At 39.4% G+C, this 18,880-nt stretch overlaps 1 protein-coding gene across 5 annotated transcripts in view; it reads right to left on the bottom strand.

Annotated features, from left to right (window-relative positions):
* Positions 1-1,445: 1,445 nt before the first annotated feature.
* Positions 1,446-18,880, bottom strand: part of LOC120523502 — a 30,082-nt gene continuing 12,647 nt past the window's right edge. For 4 of the 5 annotated variants that reach the window (XM_039744877.1, XM_039744880.1, XM_039744879.1 and 1 more), the window contains exons 6-7: positions 2,883-3,109; positions 1,446-2,271 (exon numbers count right to left, since the gene is read on the bottom strand). In XM_039744877.1, the coding sequence (XP_039600811.1) occupies positions 2,166-2,271; positions 2,883-3,109 (333 nt within the window). In that variant the 3' untranslated portion in view covers positions 1,446-2,165. The remainder of the gene's footprint in view (positions 2,272-2,882; positions 3,110-18,880) is intronic. The other variant, XM_039744881.1, reaches the window with a different exon arrangement.

The raw sequence follows: 18,880 nt of genomic DNA, 5'->3' as shown, positions 1-18,880 counted from the left end.
GAGTTCACCAATTAACTGTTTTAGTTTTACACATTCACTCTGTCAGTGATTATTTTCCACACCATTACCCTTTCAACTCTTTTGAAAGATGTACTGATAATCTTCATGACTCTCTTTCTCAAAATTGCAGTCCATGATTGATTGGCTGTTCAATGAGGGGTTTTAATTTTTGCAATTAATACGCATAAATCCAAATCAACCTATCTGGGATGACATGTACCAAATGAAATCTAGTGTCCTGGCAGTAGATAATTCGCTGGTGCAAAGTCACATTATACAAAACAGATTCTTTTTAAGATCCAGGATTTTCTCATGTCTCGTTCTAGAACAGACATGTGGAGTACTGTGTACAGTTGTAGTCTCTATATTTAACTAAAAAAAAAACAAAAAAAACACACACATACAAACCCAGAGCAATGTAATAGAAGGCACAAAGCAGCTGTTTTCGGGACTAAGAGATATGTGGTATGAGGAAATATTCAAAGAGTTTAACCTTTTCAGTTTAAGCAAACAGAAGTTAAGAGATGACATTAAAGTGTTTAAAATTATGAAGGGAATGCACTCTGTGGATCCCAGCTGTTACTTTAAAATGCATCCTTCAACAAGAACATTGGGACATACAGAAGCTGGAAATTTATGGGCAAATTATGCACAAATTTCCCCCACAAAAAAAAAAAAACAAAAACACAAGGGACCGCAGACACATGGAAAAGATTACATTTATATTTAAATGAGTTGTTTTGGAGAATATAGGTGAATAGGATTTTTAAGCTTTGGGTTAATTGGGCTGGTCAAAATGTTTCAAATTTGAAGATCTTCTTAACCAAGTTATAGACTATTGGTGTAGTGCTTAATTCTAAGTGCAGCAGCATTATCTAATTTAAACTGATTCAACAGAGCATAACTGCCGTCTGCCAATACCTAATACATCCCTTAAGTGTTTCATTCTAAATAGGTATATTCCAAGGTTTTTGTCATGTGTACAAATGAAATATATTTTTAACTGCAACAGATGGCATGTACTGTACATTCAGCACAATAACCTGATACAGGAAATTTTAAACAGAAACAGACTAAATATAGGAAGTACTATCCTTTCTAGGCCATTGGCTGTCACACAGAGGAAAGTAGGCGATTGTATGGCTCTGGTCCTGGGAGGCAAGTGAACCTTCTTTATAGCCACTAATGGAATCCGTTATCTATTTACACATTTTGTTTCTGCACTCATTTTGATACATAAATGGGAGCAGGTCACCAGAATTTTAAATGGATATAATTAAGATTGAACATCGCTCATGTGCCCACCTCCAACTCGTCACTTGAGTCGTTGTCGTCTTTGTACAGTCCAGTACTTTTGTTATTTATTTTGGTTCATGAACTGACAGGGGATGATGACATTGTTATTATATAACACAACTGTCTCATGCAATGAAATACAGTGAAAGTATTGCAGAATATTTTTATTTCAAAATATGTTTCAAAATAGAGATTGAACAAGACACAAATCTTCCCATATATTTAAATCTTTTTTCTTTTTTAAATATTCAGAGTGCAAGAAGCCTTTAAAAGGCACAGAAAAAAGCATTTTAGTGTCAAGAGCAATCCTCAAACAACAATGTAAACAAAAGTGGTCATATGCTGGAACTTTACTGTTCCATAAAAGATGGAAACAGCATCCTAAGGAGGAATGACACAACCTAATCATGCCACATAGTACCGCTAACATTGTGATTTGTAAAATTTTCACAAACACATAATGAACTTAAATTTTTAACGTTTTCTTAAATATTCTCAATAGTCTATTATGTCAACTCAACAAAAGCATACTAGGAAGTGCAAAACACACTTCTATTGACTGGACTCTTTTCTTGTATGCCATTTTAATTCTGCTTAAATTAGATCCAAATGAAAATTGTGCAAAGAATGTAAACATTTTCAAAACATTAATTTCAATGCTAATTTCTGTATATAAATAATGACCATGTTAATCAAAAATGATCTTAGAAAGTACTGGTATACTAACATTAGAAAAACTCGTGTCTTTTGCTTCAACATAAAAAAAAATATTTTTCTATATTTCCTGAATAACTGGTGAAGGCTAATACACATGCAAACCTTGTTTAAAGGCAATTAAAACATAAGTCTCAACATTTAAACAGACAATATTACAGTACAGATTCAGTAAAGGTACTATGATGCTGCTTGATTATTTTTTCCAGCTCTTCAATACATGGTGTGATAAACTTGCTGTGGCCTCTTGCAATTTTAAATCTTGAGAGGGTTTAAAAAAAAATAAAATAAAAATCCAAATCAGAATACTTGAATAACTTAGTAAATTAATCCAACATTAATATGAATGCTTGATTCAAACAGAGTTTATAATGTAACCTTACAGATAAGGGATTAAAAAATGAGCACTTCCACTTCAGAATGTTTTTGTTCTCTAGCAAAGCTTATATATATATATATATATATAATGTGTATTTGCATACTGTACAAACATACACCACTGAACCAGATGTATAGCCATCAAATTTTGAACTTATTCTTCATTGGCACAGGGTGAGACTCCAGGCTATGTTTTGCTCTCAAATTTCTTACTGTAGAGAACATATAGTGACTGCATCTGTGCTTTATTAGGAAAGTACCCCTAGAAGGGGCTAAAGTAATTAGACACAGGTAGGCAAAGTTGTTCTTCACAGCAAGTTTAGATAATAAAATTTTGATTTGAGGCAAAAAATTATTCCCCTGGAAAATTTATTTAGAAACTGCGCCTGCACTGAATTCTATCCCATACAGAGTGGAGTACTCCACTAGTTACCCATATCAAAAAAACACCCACAAAATAAACAACACATGGTGAAAAACAAAAAAAAAATTACCTTTTCTGCAGCTGGACACACCTTTCTAGATCAATGCTACATTCCTGCAAAGCTTTTATACAGTGGAATGCTAAGGCTCTGAAGCACTGTTCTTTATATTGGTTATGACTTCTTGTATCCCACTGTGGAAGCTCACTAGTGTATCTCCAGGCAATCAAAACATAATCCAATACTGCCTCCCACTGCTGTGACCGAATCAGCAGATTTCCAGCTTTGAGGCAAGTCTTCTAAAACATAAAAATATAAACGTGGCTTCAAACTGGTACAATACAACCAAACAACATGTACTTTATATAGCAAATTTTTGTAGTAAACATCCTCCCTAAAGCACTTTAGAAGTAAAGATACATAGTAAAACATGTTAACATATATAAGTACTTTAATGTTGGAGCATAGACAGGTTAAGCGATGCTCAGGGTTTTGTAGTGACTCTAAGGAGTAGACGAATCTAGTAAAATTTAGTTTAGAAAACAATTCCTTAGCTGCTGTGCTAGACTTTAAAAATTGCCTATGCATGACAATTTACATTTGATAAGAATGTATGCGTGTGTGGATATATTATATACTGTATATTGTCACAGGAGGCAGGGGGTCAGACCCAGCCGGGACACTTGGAAGGACCAGGAGGTGGCTTATACATCCCCTGAGCCACAAGGGGGCAACCGCCCTGGATGTTGAGAGGACCACAGGAAAGAAGCAAGGAGGTTCAAGCCTACTGGGGGCCGTGGCCACCGTCAGGTGGCGCCCCGAGCGTTGTGGAGCCCAGGAAACATGCACTTTGGCCACACCAGGAAGTGCTGCTGGAAGGACGTCATCAGGGACCTGGAGCACATCTCGGTGGAAATAAAAGGGGCCGCCTCACTCCAATCAGGAAGAGGAAAGGCGGCCCCCCGAGACTGAAGGAAAGGCCTGTGTGGCTGGTGATTGGTGCTGGGAGCACTGTGTGCTGTGTGGGACTTTTGGTCAAAATATACGTGTGTGGCATTCGACATCCGATGTCTGTCTGTATGTTGTGATAAACAGCCCGAACACAGACACATACAAACATATACATACACACACTATATTGCCAAAAGTATTGGGGCACCTGCCTTTACACACACATGAACTTTAATGATGTAATTTTTAATACATAGGGCTTTAATATGGAGTTGGTGCACCCTTTGCAGCTATAACAGCTTCAACTGTTCTGGGAAGGCTTTCCACAAGGTTTAAGACTGTGTTTATGGGAATTTTGGACCATTTATTCAGGAGAGCATTTCTGAGGTCAGGCACTGATGTTGGTTGAGAAGGCCTGGCTGAAAGCCTCCGCTATAATTCATCCAAAAGGTGTTCTTCTGGTTTGAGGTCAGGGCTCTCTGCAGGCCAGTCAAGTTCCTCCACACCAAACTCGCTCATACCTTTCTTTATAGACCTTGCTTTGTGTACTGGTGCATAGTCATGTTGGAACAGAAAGGGGCCACCCCCAAACAACAAAAAGTTGGGAGCACAAAATGTCCAAAATGACTTCATATGCTGAAGCATTAAGAGTTCCTTTCACTGGAACTAAAGGGCCAAGCCCACCCCTGAAAAACAACCCCACACCATAATCCTCCTCCACCAAATTTTACACTTGGCACAGTGCAGTCAGGCAAGTACTGCTCTCCTGGCAACAGCCAAACACAGACTCATCCATCAGATTGCCAGACAGAGAAGCGTGATTCATCACTCCAGAGGACACATCTTCACTGGTCTAGAGTCCAGTGGCACTGTGCTTTACACCATTGGATCCAACACTTTGCATTGCACTTGGATGCAGCTGCTCGGCCATGGAAACTCATTCCATGAAGCTCTCTACGCACAGTTCTTGAGCTTTTGGAGGTCTGTAGTTATTGACTCTGCAGAAAGTTGGCGACATCTGCACACTGTACGCCTCAGTATGCGCTGTCCCCACTCTAATTTTATCTGGTTTATCACTTCATGGCAGAGTTGCTGTTCCCAATTGCGTCCACTTTGTTATAATACTAATAACAGTTGGCTGTGGAATATTTAGTAGTGAGGAAATTTCACAAATGGACTTATTGCACAGATAGCATTCTATCACGGTACCACACTTGAATCTACCAAGTTCCTGAGAGCAACCCAATCTTTCACAAATGTTTGTGGAAGCAGCTTGCATGCCTAGGCGCTTGATGTTATACATCTGTGGCCATGGAAGCGAATTGAACACCTGAATTCAATGATGTGGAGGGGTATCAATACTTCTGGCTATATATACACACACACACACACACACACACACACACACACACACACACACGCACGCACACACACACACACACAGTTGTGCTTGAAAGCTTGTGAACCCTTTAGAATTTTCTATATTTCTGCATAAATATGACCTAAAACATCAGATTTTTTACTCAAGTTATAAAAGTAGATAAAGAGAAACCAGTTAAACAAATGAGACAAAAATATACTTGGTCATTTAATTACTAATAAAAATGATTGAATATTATATATTTGTGAGTTGCAAAAGTATGTGAACCTTTGCTTTCAGTATCTGGTGTGACCACCCCACCCTTTGCAGCAATATCTCCAACTAAACGTTTCTGGTAACTTTTGATCATTCCAACACACCGGCTTGGAGGAATTTTAGCCCATTCCTCCGTACAGAGCAGCTTCAACTCTGGGATTTTGGTGGGTTTCCTCACATTAACTGCTCGCTTCAGGTCCTTCCAAAACATTTTGATTGGATTAAGGTCAGGACTTTGACTTGGCCATTCCAAAACATTAACTTTATTTTTCTTTAACCATTCTTTGGTAAAACGACTTGTGTGCTTAGGGCTGTTGTCTTGCTGCATGACCCATCTTCTCTTGAGATTCAGTTCATGGAGAGATGTCCTGACATTTTCCTTTAGAATTCTCCGATATAAATTCAGAATTCATTGTTCCATCAATGAAGGCAAGCTGTCCTGGCCCAAATGCAGCAAAACAGGCCTAAACCATGATACTACCACCACCATGATTCACAGATAGGAAAACGCTGCATTCCAGCATAAGAACCTTATCCCTTCTCCAAACATAACACTTTCATTTAAACTAAAAAGTTCTATTTTGGTCTCATGTGTCCACAGAATATTCTTCCAATAGCCTTCTGGTTTGTCCACGTGATCTTTAGCAAACTGCAGACAGGCAGCAATGTTTTTTATTTGGAGAGCTATGGCTTTTTCCTTGCAACCCTGCCATGCACACCATTGTTGCTCAGTGTTTTCCTGATGGTGGACTCATGAACATGAACATTAGCCAATGTGAGAGAGGCCTTTACTTGCTTAGAAGTTACCCTGGGGTCCTTTGTGACCTCGCCAATTAGTACACGCCTTGCTCTTGGAGTGATCTTTCTTGGTCGACCACTCCTGGGGAGGGTAACAATGGTCTTGAATTTCCTCCATTTGTACACAATCTGTCTGACTGTGGATTGGTGGAGTCCAAACTCTTAGAGATGGTTTTGTAACCTTTTCCAGCCTAATGAGCAACAACAACTCTTTTTCTGAGGTCCTCAGAAATCTCCTTTGTTCGTGCCATGATACACTTCCACAAACATGTGTTGTGAAGAGCAGACTTTGATAGATCCCTGTTCTTTAAACAACACAGGGTGCCCACTCACACCTGATTGTCATCCCATTGATTGAAAACACCTGACTCTATTTTCACCTTCAAACTAACTGCTAATCTTAGAGGTGTACATACTTTTGCCACTCACATATGTAATATTTGATTATTTTCCTCAATAAATAAATGATCAAGTATAATATTTTTGTCTCATTTGTTTAAATGGTTTCTCTTTATCTACTTTTAGGACTTGAGTGAAAATTTGATGATGTTTTCGGTCATATTTATGCAGAAATATAGAAAATTCTAAAGGGTTCACAAACTTTCAAGCATAACTGTATGTATATATATGTGTATATATATATATATATATATATATATATATATATATATATATATATATATATATATATATATATATATATATATATATATATATATATATATATATATATACACATATACACACACACACACACACATATACACACAGTGATACCTTGGTATACTACCTTTTTGGAAATGAAAAATTTTGCTTGGTATATGACCTTTGTTTGGAATACGACTCGCATGCTACCCTTGTTTACCTCTCTCGAGACAAAGCCACGACTGCCCACGAGCGTCAGTACGACAGTTGCTAGCATTCAGTGAACAACCCATGTGTTACCTGCTGTATATGATTGTTCAATGATGCTTTTCCCATTGCTTTATGTTCGGGTGTTGATTGCTATGGTCTGCGTCTTTTGAGATGTAGGAGTGCCGGAGGGAGGGGTGTGGTTTAGAAGGCACGTGGTATGGAGAGTTGGTTAAACCTGGTTCAAAATAAACAGCATTCGAAACGTTATTCTGAGTGTGTCGCTACTTCAGTCTAGAGAACACTACACTACCCTTGTTTACCTCTCTTGAGACAAAGCCACAACTGCCCATGAGCATCAGTACGCCAGTTGCTAGCATTCAGTGAACAACCTGCGCTATAACTAACTGTGAATTTTCACGTGATTTTGTATTTTTTCGCGTAATTTGAATTGATTGTTGAAAAGTATGAAGGTGGCATGCGTATCTGGGACATGGCTGCTGCATACCGTATGCCGAGACCGACGGTATCTACGATTATGAAAAACAAAGACATTATTAAAAAGTAAAGCGAGGTTAAATTTTCATTTATTTCATCTAAGTGCTTTTGCATTTATTTATTTTAGTATTAAGCAGTGCTTACTTTATACAACCCCATCAATGTATAATATGCCAATAACAATAGGATTTTTTTCTCATGGGAATGGATTAATCATTTTCCCTTTATTTCTTATGGAAATAAATTCATTTGGTATATGTCCTGATTGGTATAAGTCAAAGGGTCTGGAACGGGTTAAGGTACCACTCTGTGTGTGTGAGATTCTGAAAAATTATTAAAATTGAGGCCTAGCTCTTTTTCAGGGGTGGGGGTTGATTTGTTTTTATTCCTATTTTTGTAAAAATGTATTTATTTGTATGTAATGTTGTGCGATTTCAATAAAATAAAAAAATAAAAATTATTGAGCAGAATTCTTTCAGATTTAAGGTGAAATACATACAAGGACACCAGTGGAAATTTTGGACAGACCTGTTCAAGATAGCCAGGCAATATTTATTTAAATGGTTTCAAAGAATCTAGAACAAAATACTAAATTATCTATCTGAAACAAACACCATTACAGCTTATAAAAATTTAGCTGAGACAGCTTAGCTATTAGTTAACCAAACAAGATTGAAGGACAAATGCTGAATTCATGTGCTATAGACAGACAGACAGACAGACACACACACACACACACAAAAAAAAACAAGTTTTCCAAAGGGAAATTAGGTGTGAATGCCATTCAGAGTGGCAGCTGCCAAATGGGGCAGTTCACAGAAAACTGAATTAGAAGAGATATTAACTTTGACCTTTCACCTCATATTAAAAAATAAATAAATAAATAAATCCAAACACCCCACCGCGTCAGCAAGAAATGGTGCGTACATGGTCAAGCTGTATTAGGAATTAAGTGATGCACAATTTAAACATTATTTTTTGTTCTCTTGGAATAATTATAACGAATTGATTTTGTGCAGACTGAGCAACACAATTAGCAGGAAGCTTACATTTCTCTTTAAACAAATTTACATAAATGCAACAAAGCATGGAGGGTGAGGCACCACAAGTGACATCTCTGAAAACACCAATTAAACATAGATGTCCTACATTCACTGTGCTCTTAAAGGTGAACCACAAAACAATCCAAGAACGTACAGAACCGACTAACTTAAATGTGAAACAAATCAGTAATTAAAAGGGTTCAAAGGAAAGTGATGAGAGTCAACATCTGCATGTACAGCATGATAAAGCAAATCGGGGAAAAAAAACTGAACAATATCACGTCATTTAATTTTGGTTACTGTAAAATATTACATATACTGTAGCTTGCATAAGCGCTTTACAGTTTTTTGGAGCCAACAGTCACTGTATAGTTGGCTTTTTGTGGTGGAGAATTTCATGTAACTGCAGTGTTTTTTTTTGGATTCGTATTTTAATATCCATCCGCCTGTCTTCAATATGTAGTATTAGTGGTAATGGCAACGGATGGCATAGAATGAAGCCCAAGTTAGAGAGTTAGTTTGTCACAATTAATTGTAGAACTGGGGTGTGTTTCACAAACTGAAAATCCAACCAGCTTCCTGAAAGGAAAATGTGAACGTACTTATCTATGCTATGTTTTACTATCCTAAATAACTTTGTTACCTAGCTTCGCTCAGGAAAGACTCTGGGCCAAAGTGAAGGTGCTGTCTGTCAATCGATGGGATATCTCACAAGTATGCACACACACACACAAAAATTTTATATATGTATGTAAATATGTAAATGAGTAAAGCCTTCCTGTCTCTGATGAATTTATGCTTTTTCTACTAATTGATCTTGACTCTTTAAGTAAGCAGTTAGAGATGGATAGATTTAAAACAAGTTCACAGACGTCTAACCTAGCAATTTTTGGAATGCTTTTGGCGAACACACTTCATGTGCTCCCAGATCTTAAAACAACGACAAATGACAAGTAGACCATGCAGCCCGCCAGCAGATGATCCGACCAACTAATTCTCCTCAGACCCTATCCCCCCCCAATCCGAAACAACGCGTGCAGCACAGACGCGAACTGGCAAGAGGACTGATGTTATACAGGCTTTGAAATGAACGTCGTGTTGCACAATAAGCAGAACATGCAGCTCGCCAGCAGCCACAACCCAGCAGATGATCCGACCGCTTCTCCTTCGTGTGTGTTCACAACGCGAGCAGCAGAGACATGAAGTGGCAAAAGGACAGTTGCTGTATAGGCTTTTAAATGATTGACGTGCAGCTCAAGAGAAGGCAGCAGCTGATCCGATGGCATCTACTTAACATGCGTATGTGTGTATATATATATATATATATATATATATATATATATATATATATATATATATATATATATATATATATATATACTAATAAAGGGCAAAGCCCTCCCTCACTCACTCACTCTCTCACTCACCACTAATTCTCCAACTTCCCGTGTAGGTAGAAGGCTGAAATTTGGCAGGCTTATTCCTTACAGCTTACTTACAAAAGTTGGGCAGGTTTCATTTCGAAATTCTACGCATAAGGGTCATAACTGGAAGCTATTTTTCCCCATATAATGTAATGGAGTCTTGAGTTGGAGATGGCCGTGGGGGGGGAGTTTCGTGTGACATTATCACGCCTCCTACGTAAGTACGTAGAGAACAAGGAAGAACTCCAAACAGCGATGAGCACAAAACGCCATTTCACAATTGAGAAGGCAGAAAACATTATGAAGCAAATGATGCATACAAGCATATTCATAAGTACAGCTACTGCGAAACAAAGCACGGCGTGAACCGTAAGTTTATATTAAATTAAGTTCATAGACAGGCTGCCACTAGCGCTTGTAATTTAGTGCCTGCCCATATAAGGCTGTCCATCAGCGCAATCCAATACAAACACTGCCGGTAAATGTTCACGGGTGAAGGACTGTGCTTATGCAGAGGAAGATGAGATGGTCAGGGTGGTGTTTGGCACAAACTCATTGAAACTGCGAAAGAAACTTTTAAGTGCCGGGTCTTAGCTGACATTACACGAGATGGCACCAGTACAGCTGGGAACCTTCGATGCAAGAACACCAAGCGGCTCACGTGAACTGACGCAATGCGCAGACAAAAAACAACAGTTCCAAAGAGTGCTGAACAAAAACCGAATTACACAATTGAGAAGGCAGCAAAAAATATGAAGCGCCTTATACATACAATCATATTCATAAGTGCAGCTACTGCGGAAACAAAGCACACGGTGGAAAAAGTGAATGTCCTGCTAAAGGAAGACAGTGTAAAAAAAAAAACCCGTGCATGCAGTTTGTCACATCACAGATAAAAAGGAAGACGAGCTGTTTATTGGTGCAGTAAGGAACTAATCGATGAATGAAACCTCTTATCTTTACAACGATTGACAAACACGGAATGTAACTTGAACACATCCTACAAATACGAGCCTGATTGAAAGAAATAATGATAATCAAATCCTTGATGACAGCAACATTCAATAACACTCACAAAACAATTACTGTATATTGACAATCATGTTACGCTATTTTTAAAATGTTCCCTTTTCTTTTTCATAACTTCTACTTCTCCACTGCGGTACACGGGTATATATATATATAAATGTATATATATATCCCGATCTACAATACATACTTTAGCATAGACAAGCCACACGCTGTGGGCTAATTGTAGAGTCTTCGCCTCTAACGCCAACATTCGAGGTTCGATTCCCGAGAGGGGGTGTACTGACTATGTACGCGCGCTACCCGATTCATTTTACCTTCGCATCTAAATAGATAGATATGACAACAACACTCATATCAATGACAAAACAATTACATTAACAATCATCTTACGTTATTTTTAAAATGTTTGCTTTTCTTTTTCATAACTTCTTTAACACACTACTTCTCCGCTGTGAAGCGCGGGTATTCTGCTAGTGTGTATATGTATATATGTATATGTATATGTATATGTATATGTAAATGTATATGTATATATATATGTATATGTATATGTATATATATATATATATATATATATATATATATATATATATATATATATATGAGGGCTAGCCTTTTGGAGTTTCGTGTGACATCACACCTCCAACGTAATCACGTGAACTGACTGTCAACACAGTGAGTAGAAAACCATGAAGAGCTCCAAAAAGCGCTGAAGAAAACATGCATTATATAATTGAGAAGGCAGCGAAACAATTAAGAAGCGAAGCAGTGACATATACAACCATATTCATGAGTGCTGCTACTTCGGAAACAAAGCAAGGTGTAAACCTAAAGTTTAAATTAAGCTCATAGACAGGCTGCTGCTGGCGTTTGTCATGCCCACGGGTAATGCGGGATACAAGTTTAATGAGAGGAAGCAGGATATAAACGAGAGTTTTGATCACTTTGTAAATAAGTTAAAATTGCACTTGAAGGGCTGTGCTTATGCAAATTCTGAGAGACAGTGTTTGTGGGGGATTGACAGTTAAGGCGGGTGGGGGAGTCACCATCATCTCCCCTCCCATTCACCTCATTTCGCTCTGAGCTGAGCTCCGCAGCTAACGCAGTAGTGATGGGAAGTTCGGATCATTTTACCGACTCGGACCTTTGAGTGTCGTTCAGCAAAATGAACAAATCTTTTTTCGACTCAATTCGTTCAATTCTCTTTCCGGCTCAGACTGCATAGGTTAAGCTTATGGGACTGTCACATAACGAACGACTCAAAAAAACCGAAGACTCGAAACAGGTGAATCAATTCCAATACAGAAACTATAGGAAGTTGTGCAAATGTGCATACACGACTGAACGAATCACTCCCACGAGACGACTCGTTCTTCCTGAGTCACATTAAAGATTTGTTCAAAATGAGCGAATCGTTCAAGAACGACCCATCACTATAACGCAGTGTTACGGAAGCGACTTTGTGACGCTGCCACCAAATACTCACAGAAAAATCCACAAGTTAATACACACGCTGTCTCTACAGTTTCTCCACACTGAATCCTCCAAGCACTACTTACAAAAGGTTACATTGACAATCGTGTTACGTTTATTTTTAAAATGTTTCCTTTTCTTAGCACAAGCACAGCTGAGAAGCTTCGATGCATATGCTCCATAACGCGTTAAAAAAAAAATCACTCATTTAATCACACTTTGCAATACAAGCAAAGGGGAATTTCTGTCAACGCATGATTTCATAGTACACCGATTACATTGATCAGCGCTTCCCGATTCATTTTACCCTCGTACCCCCTTGGTTTGAGAAGAAGTATGAAAAAATATGAGGTTAACACAGAAAAACAGATCACCAATTGAAGCTTTATGAATAAATCGATTCGCCATCAATAATTGTTTTGGTAAAGCCATACTCAGTGTAATCCTCCTTCCATTTTATAATTTTTCCGCCACTAGCCATGATTAAATGAACGGTAAAAAAGTAAGAGCGAAGCGAGGGTGACTTATTCAGGCAGGCAGGCTTACAGCTCAATAGCTCGAATTTGGATACAAGTAGGTTCTATTTAGTCGCCAGAAATCTCTTTGTTAGGAATGGAAGTTGAATTTAATCTTTTAATTTCTATGGTAAAGAAAAACTTATGCAATGATGACTAAATTTAACTATATAAAGTCAAAACTTTTATATATAAAGTCATTCCTGAATATATAAAGTCAAACCTTGATTATATAAAGTCACTGTCGGAATATATAAAGTCAGCGCTTTATATACAGAATTCTCAAAACACGAAGCTGAGTCTCAGTACTTTAACACCAGCTTTATTCAGCTTGAAACAGCAACAGCGCTGTTATTTATTGTAGTGGGATCTTTATAATGTTCCTTGTATGACCCATTGACGACAGTAGTGTGTTAAAGAAGTAATGAAAAAGAAAAGGAAATATTTTGAAAATAACGTAACATGATAGTCAATGTAATTGTTTTGTCACTGTTGTGAGTGATGAGTGTTACATATTATATATATATATATATATATATATATATATATATATATATATATATATATATATATATATATATATATATATACACACACACACTGCTCACAAAAATTAAAGGAACACTTTAAAGAAACACATTAGATAAATCAGATCTCAATATGAAGTTGGATATCTATACAAATAACGACAGGGCAATGTCTTAGGAACAAAAGGATGCCAAGTCTTTTAATGAAAATAAAAGTTTTCTGCCTACAGAGGGCTCAATTGTGTAGACACCCTAAAATTAGAGTGAAATGAAGATGTGGCAGGCTAGTCCATTTTTTCAAAAACTTAATTTCTGCTACTCAAAATGCTTTTCAGTATCTTGTGTGACCCCCACGAGCTTGTATGCATGCTTGACAACGCCGGGCATGCTCCTAATGAGACGACGGATGGTGTCTTGTGGCATTTCCTCCCAGATCTGTATGAGGGCATCCGTGAGCTGTTGTACAGTCTGAGGAGCAACCATGCACCTAATGGACCGAAACATAATGTCCCACAGATGTTCTATTGGGTGTAAGTCAGGGGATCGTGAAGGCCATTCAATTGTTTCAATTCCTTCATCCTCCAGGTACTGCCTGCATACTCTTGCCACAGGAGGCCGAGCATTGTCATGCATTAGGAGGAAACCAGGACCTACTGCACCAGCGTAGGGTCTGACAATGGGTCCAAGGATTTCATCCTGATACCTAATGGCAGTCAAGATGCCGATGTCTAGCCTGTAGAGGTCTGTGAGTCGCTCCATGGATATGCCTCCAAGATCATCACTGACCCACCACCAAACCAGTCATGCTAAACGATGTTACAGGCAGCATAATATTCTCCATGGCTTCTCCTGACCCTTTCACGTCTTTCACATATACTCAGGGTGAACCTGATATAATATACTGCTCAAAAGAATTAAAGGAACACTTTTTTTTAATCAGAGTATAGCATAAAGTCAATGAAACTTATGGGATATTAATCTGGTCAGTTAAGTAGCAAAGGGGGTTGTTAATCAGTTTCAGCTGCTGTGGTGTTAATGAAATTAACAACAGATGCACTAGAGGGGCAGCAATGAGATGACCCCCAAAACAGGAATGGTTTAACAGGTGGAGGCCACTGACATTTGTCCCTCCTCATCTTTTCTGACTGTTTCTTCACTAGTTTTGCATTTGGCTACAGTCAGTGTCACTACTGGTAGCATGAGGCGATACCTGGACCCTACAGAGGTTGCACAGGTAGTCCAACTTCTCCAGGATGGCACATCAATACGTGTCATTGCCAGAAGGTTTGCTGTGTCTCCCTGCACAGTCTCAGGGGCATGGAGGAGATTCTAGGAGACAAGCAGTTACTCTAGGAGAGCTGGAGAGGGCCATAGAAGGTCCATAACCCATCAGCAGGACCAGTATCTGCTCCTTTGGGCAAGAAGGAACAGGATGAGCACTGCCAGAGCCCTACAAAATGACCTCCAGCAGGCCACTGGTGTGAATGTCTCTGACCAAACAATCAGAAACAGACTTCATGAGGGTGACCCAAGGACCCCATGTCCTCTAGTGGGCCCTGAGCTCACTGCCCAGCAGCATGCAGCTCGATTGGCATTCGCCATAGAATACCAGAATTGGCAGATGCACCACTGGTGCCCTGTGCTTTTTACAGATGAGAGCAGGTTCACCCTGAGCACGTGACAGAAGTGAAAGGGTCTGGAGAAGCCATGGAGAACATTATGCTGCCTGTAACATCATTCAGCATGAGCAGTTTGGTGGTGGGTTAATGATTGTCTGGGGAGGCATATCCATGGAGGGTCACACAGACCGCTACAGGCTTGACAAAGGCACCTTGGCTGCCATTAGGTATCAGGATGAAATCCTTGGACCCAATGTCAGACCCTATGCTGGTACAGTGGCTCCTGGTGCACGACAATTCCTGGCCTCATGTGGGGAGAGTATGCAGGCAGTTCCTGGAGGATGAAGGAATTGATACCATTGACTGGCCACCACACTTTCCTGACCTAAATCCAATAGAACACCTCTGGGACATTATGTTTTGGTTCATCCAATGCCACCAGGTTGCACCTCAGACTGTCCAGGAGCTCAGTGATGCCCTGGTCCAGATCTGTGAGGAGATCCCCCACAACACCATCTGTCATCTCATTAGAAGCATGCACCGATGTTGTCAGGCATGTATACAAGAACACAGGGGCCATACAAAGTGCTGCGTACAATTTTGAGTTGCTGCAATTAAATTTTGGCAAAATGGACTAGCCTGCCACATAATTTTTTCACTCTGATTTTTGGGGCGTCTTTGAATTCAGGGCTCTGTAGGTTGATCATTTTCATTTCCATCAAACGATGTAGCATCCTTTCGTTCCTAACACATTACCCAGTCTATATCAGTATAGATATCCAGGAGGATTTCTTTTTCCCATTGAGATCTGATGTGTTTTCAAAGTGTTCCTTTAATTTTTTTGAGCAGTTTATACATACATACATACATACATACATACACACACACACACACACACACATACAGTGGTGTGAAAAACTATTTGCCCCCTTCCTGATTTCTTATTCTTTTGCATGTTTGTCACACAAAATGTTTCTGATCATCAAACACATTTAACCATTAGTCAAATATAACACAAGTAAACACAAAATGCAGTTTTTAAATGATGGTTTTTTATTATTTAGGGAGAAAAAAATCCAAACCTACATGGCCCTGTGTGAAAAAGTAATTGCCCCCTTGTTAAAAAAATAACTTAACTGTGGTGTATCACACCTGAGTTCAATTTCTGTAGCCATCCCCAGGCCTGATAACTGCCACACCTGTTTCAATCAAGAAATCACTTAAATAGGAGCTGCCTGACACGGAGAAGTAGACCAAAAGAACCTCAAAAGCTAGACATCATGCCAAGATCCAAAGAAATTCAGGAACAAATGAGAACAGAAGTAATTGAGATCTATCAGTCTGGTAAAGGTTATAAAGCCATTTCTAAAGCTTTGGGACTCCAGCGAACCACAGTGAGAGCCATTATCCATAAATGGCAAAAACATGGAACAGTGGTGAACCTTCCCAAGAGTGGCCGGCCGACCAAAATTACCCCAAGAGCGCAGAGACGACTAATCCGAGAGGTCACAAAAGACCCCAGGACAACGTCTAAAGAACTGCAGGCCTCGCTTGCCTCAATTAAGGTCAGTGTTCACGACTCCACCATAAGAAAGAGACTGGGCAAAAATGGCCTGCATGGCAGATTTCCAAGACGCAAACCACTGTTAAGCAAAAAGAACCTTAGGGCTCGTCTCAATTTTGCTAAGAAACATGTCAATGATTGCCAAGACTTTTGGGAAAATACCTTGTGGACCGATGAGACAAAACTTTTTGAAAGGCAAATGTCCCGTTACATCTGGCGTAAAAGGATCACAGCATTTCAGAAAAAGAACATCATACCAACAGCAAAATATGGTGGTGGTAGTGTGATGGTCTGGGGTTGTTTTGCTGCTTCAGGACCTGGAAGGTTTGCTGTGATAGATGGAACCATGAATTCTACCGTCTACCAAAAAATCCTGAAGGAGAATATCCGGCCATCTGTTCGTCAACTCAAGCTGAAGCGATCTTGGGTGCTGCAACAGGACAATGACCCAAAACACACCAGTAAATCCACCTCTGAATAGCTGAAGAAAAACAAAATGAAGACTTTGGAGTGGCCTAGTCAAAGTCCTGACCTGAATCCAATTGAGATGCCATGGTATGACCTTAAAAAGGCGGTTCATGCTAGAAAACCCTCAAATAAAACTGAATTACGTCAATTCTGCAAAGATAAGTGGGCCAAAATTCCTCCAGAGCGCTGTAAAAGACTCATTGCAAGTTATCGCAAACGCTTGATTGCAGTTATTGCTGCTAAGGGTGGCCCAACAAGTTATTAGGTTCAGGGGCAATTACTTTTTCACACAGGGCCATGTAGGTTTGGATTTTGTTTTCTCCCTAAATAATAAAAACCATCATTTAAAAACTGCATTTTGTGTTTACTTGTGTTATACTTGACTAATGGTTAAATGTGTTTGATGATCAGAAACATTGTGTGTGACAAACATGCAAAAGAATAAGAACCCAGGAAGGGGGCAAATAGTTATTCTCAGGATGGACTGCAGGTGCTTATCAGTGAGGGGACTCCTGTGTGCCGTTTTGTTAGTCTTCATGACTGAGAAGAGCTTCTCACACAGATATGTGCTACCAAAGATGCACAAGGTTCCAGCCGCATGTAGACGGAGCTGGAGCATTTCTGCGGGAATGGAGTGAATAAACTATGCGGGCGGTGCAGTATCGTACTTTGCCTTCAGTGTGCCATTACACTGCAGCTCAATCACCTCCATCTGAATCTGCACAGGTGCAGTTTCCACATCGATGGCAAATGGGTTTGCGAAACAACTCAAAATTCTTTTTTTGTTCTTCGAAGTCACCAAAGTGACGTGCGAACTCCGTGCACTCAGTTTATCAGCAAAATGCGTATTTGGGAACACCATAGTGACGACTTGGTTCAACATTACTTGGCAACAGGGAAAGTGGGGCAAGTTGCACTGGTGCATTTGCGGCCATAGAAGTAGCTTCACTTGAAATCACTTTGTGATTTTGCACGGGTAAAAACGTCTGCTGAAGTGTCAGATTCTTCTTTAACTCTTCTGCTTTCTGTATCATGTGCATTGCATTCAGGTCTTTCAGGTTATCTTGATGTTTTGTCTCATAGTGCCGTCTTAGATAAATTCTGTAATTACAGCCACATTAGCTCCACAAATAAGACACACGGGTTCAGTAAACATACACTCAGCCTCCCATCGGTTTTTAAAGGCTCTATTTTCAGAATCAACTTTTCTCTCCAGCATCGTGTGAGCTAGCTTCGCAATAACTTGCAGCATCATAAGCTAGACTTGATTAACGCGGTAAGTGTTTGGCAAGGCAGCTGAAGCGCTGCATTATGGGATCTGTAGTTTATTGTGTTACCAGCGCCATATCCCCGGCCATTAATAACAATAATACAGTATATAAAATGATCTCGGGCGGATATAATTACGCCGGGCGGATGTGGCCGTGGGCCTTGAGTTTGACACATATGGACTAAATAGAACTTGAAAAGATATATTTTTTCTAATGTGATCGCGCAATTCAGATCAAGTTGACGCGCACTACAGTACATCGAGCCCGCATACTATTGTGGTTTTGCCTGCGTGCCTCAGTAAGTTACCCTCCCCTCGCTCTTACTTTTTTACCGTTCATCTAATGAATACACTCAGTATGGCTTTACCAAAATAATCATTGATCGCGAATAAAGTATCC

The sequence above is a fragment of the Polypterus senegalus genome, chromosome 2 (assembly GCF_016835505.1).
Source record: "Polypterus senegalus isolate Bchr_013 chromosome 2, ASM1683550v1, whole genome shotgun sequence".
NCBI classification, from domain to species: Eukaryota; Metazoa; Chordata; class Cladistia; order Polypteriformes; family Polypteridae; genus Polypterus; species Polypterus senegalus.
This window is presented reverse-complemented; position numbering and strand designations above follow the sequence as displayed.